Source organism: Rutidosis leptorrhynchoides, chromosome 9 (assembly GCF_046630445.1).
Source record: "Rutidosis leptorrhynchoides isolate AG116_Rl617_1_P2 chromosome 9, CSIRO_AGI_Rlap_v1, whole genome shotgun sequence".
Lineage (NCBI taxonomy): Eukaryota > Viridiplantae > Streptophyta > Magnoliopsida > Asterales > Asteraceae > Rutidosis > Rutidosis leptorrhynchoides.
Window position 1 is genome coordinate 53,530,628 of NC_092341.1, and position 14,698 is coordinate 53,545,325.

Sequence of the window (14,698 nt, forward strand, 5' to 3'; positions counted from 1 at the left end):
TTAGGGTTACCTCAATTAGTGAATTGAGTTTACACACGACGAATAATGCATATCACTTTTTAAACCATACTCATGCTTATCCAAAAATTTTTACTAATTTACCCGCTCATCAATAAAAATCAAAAACACTAATCACATATCATCGAATCAAATGATGATATAATTATAATATAATATGTCCAAATAAGATCCCACCCAGTACAGGTTTTTTTTTTTTTTTTTTTTTTTTTTTTTTTTTTTTTTATATCCTGCATAATATCCGTATAACTTACTCTGGAATTCAACACACCTGATCTCAATTTCACGCCGTCCGTCACCACTGCACCTCCTCCGTGAACCCTAACTTTCAGTCACCGTTCGATCAGTAACTGCCTACAGCCTACTACTGTAAGCTAGCTAAATAATACTCCTCGCTATTACTAAACCCTGGCCAACTAAATAACTCACTCAAATTTTAGTAAACGTTTAAACTAACTGTCGTTGTTAACCAGATATGGCAGCGATCTCGATACCGTCACGGCAGTTATTCATTGACGGAGAATGGAGAGAATCTGTTAGAAATAATCGCATTCCTGTAATCAATCCAGCTACGGAGCAGATCGTCGGTATAATTTTTTACTAAATTTGTATATTCCTGTTTATGTTATAATATAATACAGTAATATACAGTATATTATATATAGATATAGATATAGAAGATGTATCTATTCTGTTATTAATTCTGTGTGTTGTTATTGTAAAATTGTATATAAGGTAGTGATTACCATATGTGAGATTTGTGTATGTTCATGAACACTGGTCGCATCGCAGGCCGATTAGTTTGAATGTATGATTATGTCATCATCGCAGGCCGATTAGTTTGGAAGCACCTTTTCAGTTTAGTTGTAGGGACATCAAGGATTATAATTATGTATTACTTATTCGTGTGATTATTTGTGACGTTTGAGGTTAATTAATAATCTACAGTTCTCCAAATCATATTCTGATCACAAAGACTTCAATGATAATGATAAAATAATCACTTAATTGTGTACGCATTTTGATAGATAATTCTGTACATGTTCTTCAAAACTTATCATCTTGAAGAGTGTATGCAGGTTGTTGCAATTTCTTCTGTTCACATGAAGCTTGTGTTACTTTGATCATTGCTCCATTTTCTGCATTTCTTGTGACACATAATTGTTGATATCATATACCAATAAATTTCTTTTCAATTTATATGTATTGAATAATTTGGGTGCAGGGGATGTCCCAGCAGCTACCTTTGAAGATGTTGATATTGCTGTAAAAGCAGCTCGTAAAGCTCTTAAACGTAATGGAGGGAAAGAGTGGGCAACAGCTTCCGGAGCACATCGTGCAAAGTATCTTCGTGCCATTGCTGCAAAGGTACCTGTTCAGTTTTGTTACTGAATACTCGATTTTAACTATCCAGTGGCTTTGTAGTTCATAAAGGTCCTTCTGATAGTTCGTTTTGTTTTTCTATTTTAATTAATGTTTATAAGCTTTCATTCTTGTGTAGATAACCGAGAAAAAAGATTTATTCGCAAAACTTGAAGCTATTGATTGTGGAAAGCCACTTGATGAAGCAGCCTGGGATATAGTGTGTATTATGAATCATCATATTGCCGTTTTATTCATATTTTCCGTTTTTTCTTTTTTCTAAATGTACAATCCGCTAATAAAACTACTGTCTTTTAGGATGATGTTGCTGGATGTTTTGAATATAATGCTGATCTTGCTGAGGCGTTGGATGCAAAGCAAAATGCACCTGTTGATCTTCCAATGGATACATTTAAATGTCATGTCATTAGGGAACCTATTGGTGTTGTTGGGCTAATTACGCCATGGTACTCCCTCTCTTAAATCTATCAGAATTCATTTAAATGTCATGTGGGGAACCTATCGGTATTGTTGGGCTAATATGCCAGGGTATCTCTTAAATCAGTTAATAAAAATTAAAGTAGAATTATCTACTTTGTATATAACCTGCAATTGTAGGCCATTATAATGTATTGTAATAACTAATAAAGAGTATTGCTATTAATAATTATAATTGTAATTATAACTATATTTTCTCTCTTTAGGAATTACCCGTTGTTGATGGCTACATGGAAAGTTGCACCTGCCCTGGCTGCTGGCTGTGCTGCAGTTCTTAAGCCATCTGAACTGGCATCTGTGTAAGTCCTTATTGATCCCCACTTTCTGCCTTCTGTTGTAAGGTTCCTATATATGTATTAGGGGTGGCCAAATTGGTAAGTCATGGGTTGGTTAATGACCATGGTTCGGCGAATGCGTAACTATTATACAAGTCAAAACGGGTCAGGCGGCCCACAAACCGTTTTTTGCTTCCTAGTATGTAATGTAATTAATTCTAAACAAAACTATATCATTAAACAGCCAACTCGTCTGAATAAACTGATATTGGAGATTAAAACCACAACAACAACAACAAAACCCAATACCACATAAGTGGTGTATGGGGAGGTGAGATGTAGACAATCCTTCCCCTATCCGAGAATAAAGACAAGTCATTTCTTCACCCAGAGTGAAACACTCTCAAAAGTAGAGAAAGTCATCCCTCTCTCTATTCGACAGATAAAGAGATTGCTTCCGAGAGGACCTCCGGCCTTTAAGTAGGAAAAAGTTAAAAAAAATAATAATAAAATAAAAATAATTAGACGCCATGAAAATGGTAGAATCAAATTTCCATGGTTTTAACTCCTGCCTGGAATTTAATTTAGGCTCTAGGAGTCAGTCAAGTCGCCCATAAATCGACGATTGATGTCGACTCAATAGAGCCGTATTGGAGATTAAAACCATTTTTATGAAACTGTGGGTAACATTCCACCCGTTTGGCCTGTATCTCTCTTTAGCCTAGTTTTTCTGCTAATGTGAAACCTGTGAGAGTTCAAAGTAAACTAACACCTCTAAATTTTACGATCTGTTATTCAATTACAGCACCTGCCTGGAATTAGGTGAAGTATGCAGAGAAGTGGGACTACCCCCTGGTATACTCAATATTCTTACTGGATTAGGGCCAGACGCTGGTGCTCCTTTGGCTTCTCACCCTGATGTTGATAAGGTATACTCACATTTTTTGTTACTTTACTCTTTATCTCATGCTTCAACTTCTTTTGTGCATTTGTAGTTTATAAAACAACATTAGAATAATGTTTTGATTTTCCAAACAGATTGCATTTACCGGAAGTAGTGTCACAGGAAGCAAGATTATGACTGCTGCAGCTCAAAATGTCAAGGTATTTCTATTTATAATCTTTAGAGTTTGAGACTAACATGTTTGGAGTTATCCTAAGTAACTTTATTTGAACTAAATCTAAATTGAGTTTTTTTTTCTTCTTTTTTCTTGTTCACATATTATTCTTGTGCTGTGTTGGTTTGACAGCCTGTTACACTTGAGCTTGGAGGAAAGAGTCCAATAGTTGTGTTTGATGATGTTGACATTGACAAAGGTTTGTTTTGTAATGTCATACTCTCCTGGCTGATGATCATCTTTGCAATATAAATATAAATATAAATATAAATATAAATATAAATATAAATATAAATATAAATATAAATATAAATATAAATATAAATATAAATATAAATATAAATATAAATATAAATATAAATATAATTAGAATTAAACTTGTATTTAGTTGGAGTGTTGTTAATCTCCTGTAGTTTGTTAAGTATCTTAGCATTCTGTCCTAACAGCTGTCGAGTGGACACTATTTGGTTGCTTCTGGACGAATGGGCAAATCTGCAGTGCAACTTCTCGCCTTATAGTTCACGTAAGTATGTGATAGTAAATTGGTATTTGGTTATTGGTATTATTGCCAAGTCAAAAAGGGTTAACATAAGTATTTAATCGATTGTGATCATGTTGATGTTTCAGGAAAGTATTGCCAACGAATTTCAAGACAAACTTGTGAAGTGGGCTAAAAACATCAAGATTTCAGACCCATTGGAGGAAGGTTGTAGGCTTGGGCCCGTGGTTAGTAGTGGACAGGTAATAAATTATTATATTACCATTTCTTTTTAACCTGATTTTCAATTTGTAAACCTTCGAATTCATATAACTAATGACTCATCATTAAGTTATTCGACATTTCAGTATGAGAAGGTGTTGAAGTTTGTTGAAACCGCCAAAAGTGAAGGTGCTACCATTTTGTATGGAGGGCAACGTCCCCAGGTACGAGTCTTTTATCTAATGTAAAACTGCTAAAATTCTCAATAAATTTGTTAATTGACGAATGTTTACAATATATCAGCATTTGAAAAGCGGATTCTATATTGAGCCGGCCATCATTAGTGATGTTACCACATCCATGCAAATTTGGAAAGATGAAGTTTTTGGACCCGTTCTTTGTGTTAAAACATTCTCAACGGAAGAAGAAGCAATTGAATTAGCAAATGACACCCAGTGAGTATTTCTTTCCCTAATTAGCAACCTGATCAGTTTTCTTTTTTAAACGATTTATGCTGTTACTGTTACAGATATGGTTTGGGTGCTGCTGTAATATCCAATGATTTGGACCGATGTGATCGTGTAACAAAGGTAACAATAGATATTTCTTTTTTGGGATTATATATCAGGATGCCACCAAAGTTTATCGTTTTGTGTTTCTAGGCCACCCATATTTGAAAATGATGTTGTAGGCCACCCACATTTATTTTTTTCGTGTTTGTAGGTGATTAGGTAGGTCATTCAAGTTCGTATGTTGGTACATATATACCACATCAGACTGAAAACTCTTTTGAAAATATATATATAAAAAACGCAAATATGTATTTGGTAACAACTAACCATCATATAAATAATGTTAATTAAGAAAAACTTGTTTAACTGTGTTACTTTTTACATTTTTCTAATAAGATTTTAGCTAGATTTGGTGCGTATGGAACAACACACGAAATTGAATGGTATACAAAAATCATTTTCAAATATGGGTGGCCTATAAACACGAAAAGATAAACTTTGGTGACCTACAAAATCATTTTCATATATGGGTGGCCTAGAAACACAAAACGGTAAAACTTGGGTGGCCTCCCGATATATAATCCCCTTTTTTTTTTCCGTAAAGTTCTTACAGTGTTAGCGTGTACATAAACCAAACAATACCATTATTACAGTTCATTGTGACTAATGCATTAATTTGTTTGCATCTTGCAGGCTTTTGAGGCAGGTATCGTATGGGTCAACTGTTCGCAGCCATGTTTTTCGCAAGCACCATGGGGCGGTAAAAAACGTAGTGGTTTTGGTCATGAACTCGGAGAATGGTAATAAATTTATAATTTACACATCCAGATTTTATAAGATCACCGCAAATTGCATCTTACTCGACTTAACTTCTGTTTTCAGGGGACTTGATAACTACTTGAGCGTAAAGCAGGTGACTCGTTATATCTCTAACGATGCATGGGGTTGGTATACACCTCCATCCCCTAAGCTTTAAGAAGGACGAATATCTAATTTTGTACCATTAAAGCACGACCTGAAGCTGAAGGATGAAGGATGACCAGAGTATTTGTAATTTGTGTTTCCTGTTTTGGTCCTCTGTGTAATAGTGTAATTCGAGAATTAACTGTAAGTTTTGCTAAATTAAAGTATTGACGTAATAAGCTATGGTTTATTAATTATTAATTATTATTATTATTATTATTATTTCTTCGAAAGGCAAAATTTTTATTAACACAATGAAAAGTTACAGTGAGGCGCGTTGGCTAGAATTGGCCCCCCGCAAACTATACATAGTTATAATCAAATTAGGAACTAAAACACGAGCTAATACAAAAAATGATAATTGCCGTGAAGATGGAGAGATAGCATCTTAATAGCAACACGAAATTAGGTTAAAAATAGTGTGGGTCGGATAACCACACGTGCCAATTGATGTTGATTCCTTTACTTCTCGAAATCCAATTAAACGATAAAACTTGAATCTCATTGAGAGCAACCGGTGCGTTCTAACCTCTAGCTTGGAACACCATGTTGTTCCTATTCTTCCAAATTAGATACGCACTAGTCCACACTACCACTTGCCAAATATAACCCCGTATTGATGATCTTACTTGGACCGGGTTGTCTCGAAGTAACTTGTTAACACCTAAAAGAAGAGAATGTTCCCAAGTTCCACCATCTATATACAACAACAACAACAACAACAACAACAACAAAACCCAATACCACATGAGTGGTGTATGGGGGAGGTGAGATGTAGACAATCATTCCCCTATCCGAGAATAAAGACAAGTCATTTCTCCACCCAGAGTGAAACACTCTCAAAAGTAGAGAAAGTCATCCCTCTCTCTATTCGACGGATAAAGAGATTGCTTCCGAGAGGACCTCCAGCCTTTAAGTAGAAAAAGTTTTTAAAAAAAAATAAAAAATAATAAAATAAAAAATAAGTAGACGCCATGAAAATGGTAGAATCAAATTTCCATGGGTTTTAAATCTTGCCTGGAATTTAATTTAGGCTCTAAGAGTCAGTCAAGTCGCCAATAAATCGACAATTGCTGTCGACTCAATAGAGCCTATTTCCACCATCTATATACCTGTTTCCAAATCTCTTGAGCTCGATCAGAAAAAATAAGTGTGTGATCTAACGATTCTATATCATCATCACATAAAGGGCAATGAACACTATGTAAGTCAATACCTCTTTTATCCAATTCTGTTTTTACGGGAAGCCTTCTTTTTAGGACTCGCCACGCTATATATAGTCATCATCAAGAGGGAAGCACTTTTTTGAGAAAGGGGAAGTAATTCTTTTATTTGTTTTTCTATAAAAAAAAATTCATAAACATTAAGATGGGGTGAAAATATAAACATTTAAAAAAGACACTTTGTGATAAATGTTATTATTTTGACCAGAAAACGTTCGAAAAAATAACATTCATCGATATTTTATTCACGATAACATTCACCGTGGTGAATGATATTCTTCGAGTGTTTTTTTTCATCTCATGTGAAGTTTTTTCAAAATTTAACCCGATTTAGAATATAGGGTTTAAGATTTAGGGTTTAATCCCTAAACCCTAAACTCTAAACTGTTCGTGTTAAAACTCAAACTAAACCTTAAACCCTAATATCTAAACCCTAAAAAATGCTCGAAATAACATATAGATGAATTTTTTTTCCGAGTGTTTTCTGGTCAAAATAATAATATTTATCAAAAAGTGTATTTTTTAAATGTTCATATTTTCACTTGATCTTAATGTTTATTTAAGAAAATTTTAAAAAAAATTACTTCTCCCTTCCTTAAAAAAGTGTTTCCCTCTTATATATATATATATATATATATATATATATATATATATATATATATATATATATATATATATATATATATATATATATATATATATATATATATATATATATAATGGCCATGTAGGAGGAAGTAAATTTAAAAAAAAAAAAAATCAATTTTCACAAATATTAAGATTAGGTAAAAATATTAATATTTAAAAAGACATTTGTGATAAATGTTTTTAGATTGACTAGAAAACACTCGAATTAATAACATTTATCGATAAATGTTATTCTTAATAACATTCATCATGATGAATGTTATTCTTCAAGCGTTTTTTTTTTCTTCATCTTATGTGAAGTTTTTTTTTCTTTTCAAAATTTAGTCTGATATAGAGTTTAGGGTTTAGTCCCAAAACCATAACCCTTAAACTCTAAACTGTTCGTGTTAAAAACTCAATCTAAACTCTAAATCCCGTTTTTTTAATCTTCTGTGAAGTTTTTTTTCAAAATTTAGCCGGGGTTTAGGGTTTAGGATTTTGGGTTTAGGGAACTAAACCCTAAACTATAAACCATTCGTATTAAAAACTAAAACTAAACCCTAAACCTTAATTTCTAAACCCTAAAAACAACGCCCGAAGAATACCATGCATCACGATAAATTTTGTCAGGAACATTTATCGATGAATGTTATTTCTTCGAGCGTTTTCTGGTTAAAATAATAACGTTTATCACAAAGTGTTTTTTTTTTTTTTTTTAATTTTCATATTTTCACGTGATCCTAATATTTGTAAAAAAAAATTTAAAAAATAGAAATAAAATTTACTTTCCCTAAAAAAATATTTTCCTCTTAATTAAATCTGTAAGAAAAAACACCGTTTGTTCTTAACCAAGCGGTGACCAAAGCAAGCAAGATTCTTGGAGGGTTCGAAATAGATCAATCGTTGGATTATGTACAGGTCTCTTGATCATGGCCATTGAAATTGGTAATTGAGAATAAAATTGAATATCAGTTTCGTGGCCTTTAAAAGAATAGAGAATAATGGAACCCTAATTTGTGGAGAGTAGCGTACGGGTTATACATGTATAATATAATAATAATAATAATTGTAAATAATTATATAATCTATATATATAATAATCCATAAATAACTTTCAACCACAATTAAGATTCAACCACAATTAAGAGAAACTTTTTGTTTCATAGATATGTATATATATAGGGTGAGGATCCATGGAGAACCAATGGTAGAAGAGAACTTAGATAACTCACATATTAAATGCACATGCACCAACCATATGCACCTATTCTTTGGGGGGGAAAAAAATCAAAAATCTTTTTTTCCAAAAAAAATTTTTTTGATTTTTTCCCCCATTTTTTTATATTTTTGTGTGCAGATTGACTTTTTTGTGCATATTGAGTTTTTTATTGTGTAGATTGATTTTTTTATTGTGTAGATTGACCTTTTTATTGTGAAGTTGAGTTTTTTTGTGTGCAGATTGACTTTTTTATTGTGCAGATTGACTTTTTTTGTGCATATTGATTTTTTTGCAGATTAATTTTTTTTTTAAGATTGAATTTTTTTTTTCCACAAACTGAAGCTCAATCTAAACATATTTTGAAGTTCAATCTACGAGTTCTGTGGGTTCTCTCCCACCCTTAGTTCTCTCTAGATCCTTTAACTATATATATATATATATATATATATATTAGTTTTATGAGCCCGTGCGTTGCACGACATTGTATAAATTATTAGTTGATAACGTTATTATTGATATTTATCAAATGTATAATACAATTACAATTAAAAAAATTCTTTTATTACCGATAATATTATATCAAAAACATCAGTATTGAATAATAATGCATAGATTATGAGCCTGTTCGTCAGAATCATTTTAACTTGAGGGAAATTCCCCAAAATACACTTTTTTAAAAAGTTTTATTCCAAAATACACTTTTAGAAAAAAAATTATCTATTTACACCGTTAAGTCGACCACCCATTGGGTCGACTACCGCTATACCTGGTCGACCACACCAAATTTAAATGTGGTCGACCACCGTTTATAACTAGAAAGGTCGACTTTTGTTGGATATCGGTCGACTACTATATTCGACCCCAAAAAACAAGGGCGACCTTAATGATGGTCAAGTATTCAAAAAGACACTGAAATAGCGAGTTGGGATAACAAAATTCAAATTTCAACTCTAACATTGCAGATCGTAACCTGATTCATCAACCCTCATTCATTGCAGATTCAATCAAGAGATCACTTCAATAGTTTGTATAGTTTGTAGATAAACCCTAATTCCATCGTCAGTGTATCTATTTCGTCCCTAGATTCAATCAAGAGTTCCCTTCAAAGATGACAGATATTGAGGTAAAACCTATTTCGTTGTTGTATGTATATGTTAGTTTATCTGTATGTGTATATATGTGTATATATGTATATCTATGTATGGGTCCCTGTATTTATATATATGTGTGTATGGATGTATTTGTATGTGTGTATATGTCAGTATATGATAGGTATCTGTAATTGTATATGTATATGTAAATGTATATGTATATGTATATGTATATGTATATGTAACTATAGATATACAATTCTCCCATTGTTTTTGCTAAAGTGTATATACCTGTATATGGTTATGGGGATGCCTTAGGTCAGAAGATCACTTGCATACTCGACCACTCAAAGGGTCGACTTCCAAAAAAATACACTATAGTCGACCCCATTTTGGGTCGCCTATAGTTGAATAAAACTTTAGTCGACTAAAACGAAGGTCGACTATAGTGTATTTGCTTTTCAATTGTATGTACCTGTATGTATGTGTATGTATATTAACATTTATGTATAATGACATTATCATTGTCTGATTATAGGTTTGGTTCGAGGCCAAGGTCACCATTCGAAGCAAGATGTCTCTTATAAGGGAGATTAAGAACAAACTCACTCCGGCTCAGACAAATATTTTCAGAGAGACGTGTTTCGGTCATTGGTTAGATATAAAGTGTGATGACAATGATCCGGGATACATACATTGCTTATTAATGAATCAGACTGACCGTCCGAAAAAGTTTGTAATCAACGGACGCGAAATATGTGAGGAGCCAGAAGAGCTATGGTTTCGAGTTACCCGAGACCATGTCATTAGGTGTGGTAGACGTGAGGTTTGCTTGGTTACCGGGATGCGGTTTGGTCCAGTTACATCTTTTATAGATTGGATAGGTCAAGAGAGGTCGGATTTTGACCACTCAGTTTCATCTCGTGTTTTTATTAAACGACATAGTGGTCAACGTCATCTTTCGGAGTTTCACGACGCCTTTTTTAAAGATGAGTTGAAATGAACTGACAAGGATAAGGTCATAGTCGCTATTGCGTTGATAATTAACTTATGCTTCCTTGGGAAGTAGTTGCGGGATAGCGTAAACGATGACATGCTTCTTTTATTAGAGGACTTTGAGTTGATGAACAAGTATCCGTGGGGTTCTTTCTTATGGACCAAACTTTACAATAGTTTGCATCACGTGTTAGTACCTTATAAAGAGAGGGTAGCAGATCAAACCCGGAAGGGGGTAATGACATACCATTTGAGCGGCTTCACTTGGGCGTTTAAGGTAGTAATCCGTACTTATGAATTTTAAGCAATTAACATGTTTCATATTTAACCAAATTTGGTTTTTGTTTGTAGATGTGGATATGGGAGGCATACAAACACCGAATAGAAGCATATGCTTTCAAGCCGAAAAGTGAAGGCATACCTCGTGGAATCCACTGGAAACGGAAGAAGAAAGTCATGGGCTGGAATGAGTACGTTGAGTTGATGCAACTCCCGGTGAGTATAATTATACCAAAATATGGGCCAAAATATTTATGTATGTGTTATGTTTATATGTATGTGTATATCTATATGTATATGTAACTGTATATGTATGTGTATATGTAACTGTATATGTATATGTATATGTATATGTATATGTATATGTATATGTATATGTATATGTATCTGTATTTGTATATGTAACTGTACATGTATCTGTATATGTATATGTAACTGTAACTGTATATGTATATGTACATGTATATGTATATGTATATGTATATGTATATGTATATGTATATGTATATGTATATGTATATGTATATGTACATGTACATGTATATGTATATGTATATGGATATGTGTATGAATATGTGTATGAATATGTGTATGACAGGATGATATCCCGGACGAAGAACGACCTCTCAATCGTTTGAGGCCCACCAAGACAGAGGTTAAGTGTGAGTGGTGGGTTGCTAGTGCAAACTATTTCAAGAACCCCGATGCTAAAGTACCGGTGAAGAAAGATGATGATTCGAAGAAATTTGATGATGAGACGAAGAAGGAGTTGACGGATATGATTAAGAATTTGACAAAGAGATTAGATGACCAGGAAAACAAACATGCCAAGGAGATTAAGGAGATGAGTGATCGGGTTGAGGCTGGCATCCGTGTTACACGTGAGACACTAAAGATAGTGCAGAGTTTATATGTTTCTAGAGACTACCACAAGACAATGATTTTAAAACTCCATTCTACGATACAAAACCTACAACAGCATATCCGTCAACAAGAGCAGGTAATTTCTTATTATATAATTCATTTAAGCAAGTTGGTAAGTTATATAAACTGTCCAGTGTGCAGATGAGTAGTCGACCCTTCAATGGATCGACTATCACCACGATTACAATGTAGTCGACCAATAACTAGGTCGACTATATTACATTTATACTATAGTCGACCCATGTCAAGGTCGACTATATATATGACTTTCTGATGACTTACTGCTGTGTGTTTCTGTGACAGGATGATGGTGGTTTCATTGGTGGATATGTGTCAGATGTTGAAGTTCAGACAACCAAGAAAGATATGTATGATAATGTGAAGGTTGCTTCACCGGTTTATGTGAGGAGAAGCAAAAGGGACCGTCGGGTTGCACGGAAAAGGATGTCTCCCTTCGTTACACCATCACAAATGATCAAAAAGGGTGCAAAAAGAAAGCCTGACATGCCAGAGAAAGAAATCCCTATAAAACAACAGAAGACGGGGAGACTGAGTGCCCCGGTAGTGCCTGATAATGTTATTCTAGAAATCATTGACGATTTGATTCATAAGTCTGGACTTATCTATCCCAGCCCGTCCACATTATATCATGATGAAAGGAATCTGGACGGCCCTAAGACACCGGAAGAGATGATGACTCCACATTACGAGTGCTTATCGGTATTTGTTCGGGGCCTATCCGACGGATTTATATTCATCACTGACGAGTTTTGGGAGCGGATCTACAACAAATTTGAAGGCGGTTACTTAGATAACTTTGTAAGTGTTTTATAAACTTATTATTAAAGTGGTCGACATTTAACTCCGCTAACTTGAGATTGACTAAGTGATTGTTAATGGGTTAATTTCAGAATATTAACGGTTGGGGATCTATGTTGTTATGGTGGAGCTACCGTTTAGATCAAATGGATTTTCAGCCACTAAAGGACCGCCAAAGATGTACGATCATGCCGGTCGACATGATTAACTGGATGGGGATTTTTAAAACGGGTGAAACACTTGACCCGAATTACACCAATCCCAATATTACTTGCTATGCAGACGGATCGAGACTCCCTTTCCCACATTGGTCGAAGTGTCAGAAGGTTACAATATCAAATACATATACATATACAGTTTAAATATACATTGACATATACATTCAGATTAGAGTTATCTGTATAACTTTCTAACGTTAATTGTAGGTCCTATTCCCAACATGTTTGGAAGATGCGGATCACTGGGTGCTTATTGTGCTTGATCTTAAGGACTTCACCGTCGTCATTTACGATAGTTTTGTCAAGCACAAGTCAATTGACCACCGCGCTTATTATGTTTCCGAGTTGGGTAAGTGTCTGCCAGAGTTTTTGAGGGCAATTAACTACACTCCTCCACCACACATCTCGATGCCATCTACATTTACATATATCGACTCACCTCAGCAGTCAGGATATTACGGTGACTGTGGTGTATGGGTTTGCATAAACATGGAGCGTGTATTTTTCCAGCTAACCTACCCATTCGAGAAAGATACTGCGAAGGTTGCATTAGAATACAGACATAGGGTGGGGAAGACATTCTTTAGATCTCGAATCGAAGTACGTAAAAGGTAGATCTAATGTTTGTGTTGGTATTGTATTTTGAACAGACTCCACTGTAAAAGGTAGCTCTAATGTTTGTGTTGGCATATTAGGTCAGCAGGTTGAACATGCTCCACTGTAATCTTTTGACAGTCACCAAATGACTGGTCGACCACTGGTGTAAAATGTGGTCGACCACTGCTTACATACAATGTGGTCGACCCTGATGTTGGTCGACCACTTAATAAAAATGACATAGTCGACCACCGTATATGAAGTAGTCGACCACAGTGGAAAATGTGGTCGAACCCTGCTTAAATACACTGTGGTCGACCCTGCTGTGGGTCGACCACTTAATAAAAATGACATAGTCGACCACCATATATGAAGTAGTCGACCACAGTGGACTTTCATAATTAAAAAGGCAACCTAGGTCCCACATTTAGATAACATTTCTTATACTTATTAGCTACGGATAGGAAATCCACCTTTCATGAATTTAATTGGATAACGTAGATCCTTTTATTCCTGTTATCCATTTGTACTCTATAAGTAATGGGATTCCATAAGTAATTCCTATATTTAATAAACACCATACTTGATCGATATTCAAACACACCAGATTCATATTCACAACAACTTAGTAGTTGAAGTTAACTCTTTGCGCAGTTTGAGGTCATCACTTATTGGTGAGTAATCCCTACTTTTATATGTCTTTACATATTTAGTGATGAGTAAGTTAAAGATATATATTTGTTCAGGAGGTTATTTTGAACATGTCAATAATCATATAGTTTATATGCCAATTAATTGTCCCAGAGTACCTTTGAAACTTACAATCGCGCCAAACAAACCCTTAAATCGTACGCTTTTGTTAAAATATGTGTTAAAAAAATCGATGTTTCACAAGATTTAGTTATATCTACGAAATACGTTGTCGATAACTGTGTCTTGGATATCACTGATGATGAAGATGATTTTAATGATTTTATGAATTTCGCCATCTCAAATCAACCCGTTCACATATATCTAGAAGATATTACGAATTCAATGCATGTTTTAGGTCGAAACCTTACTAATCCTAATGATCAGTTCAACCTACAACAACAATACAATAATCGGTTAAACCTACAACATCCGACCAATTATCAGTTCAACCTACAAAATCCTTACAATAATCAGTACAACCTTAATCATCCATCCAATAATCAGTTCAATCTACATCAGCAATCCAATCAACAGTTCAACCTACATCATCCATACAGTAATGAGTT

General features: G+C 34.2%; 1 protein-coding gene across 2 annotated transcripts; it reads left to right on the forward strand.

Moving 5' to 3' along the window:
• Nucleotides 1–244: 244 nt before the first annotated feature.
• LOC139865932 (aminoaldehyde dehydrogenase 2, peroxisomal-like) lies at nucleotides 245–5,660 on the forward strand. Of its 2 annotated transcripts, XM_071854040.1 has the most exons (16): nucleotides 245–387; nucleotides 492–605; nucleotides 1,244–1,386; nucleotides 1,520–1,600; nucleotides 1,699–1,847; nucleotides 2,085–2,177; nucleotides 2,959–3,082; nucleotides 3,192–3,257; nucleotides 3,404–3,470; nucleotides 3,718–3,794; nucleotides 3,899–4,012; nucleotides 4,118–4,195; nucleotides 4,275–4,426; nucleotides 4,501–4,561; nucleotides 5,177–5,283; nucleotides 5,366–5,659. In XM_071854040.1, the coding sequence occupies exons 2-16, from the start codon at nucleotides 494–496 to the stop codon at nucleotides 5,457–5,459; spliced, it is 1,518 nt and encodes a 505-aa protein (XP_071710141.1). In that variant the 5' UTR covers nucleotides 245–387; nucleotides 492–493; the 3' UTR covers nucleotides 5,460–5,659. The 2 variants fall into 2 exon arrangements, with proteins under 2 accessions (XP_071710141.1, XP_071710142.1); XM_071854041.1 differs by having other exon boundaries at nucleotides 283–605; nucleotides 5,366–5,660.
• Nucleotides 5,661–14,698: the final 9,038 nt, after the last annotated feature.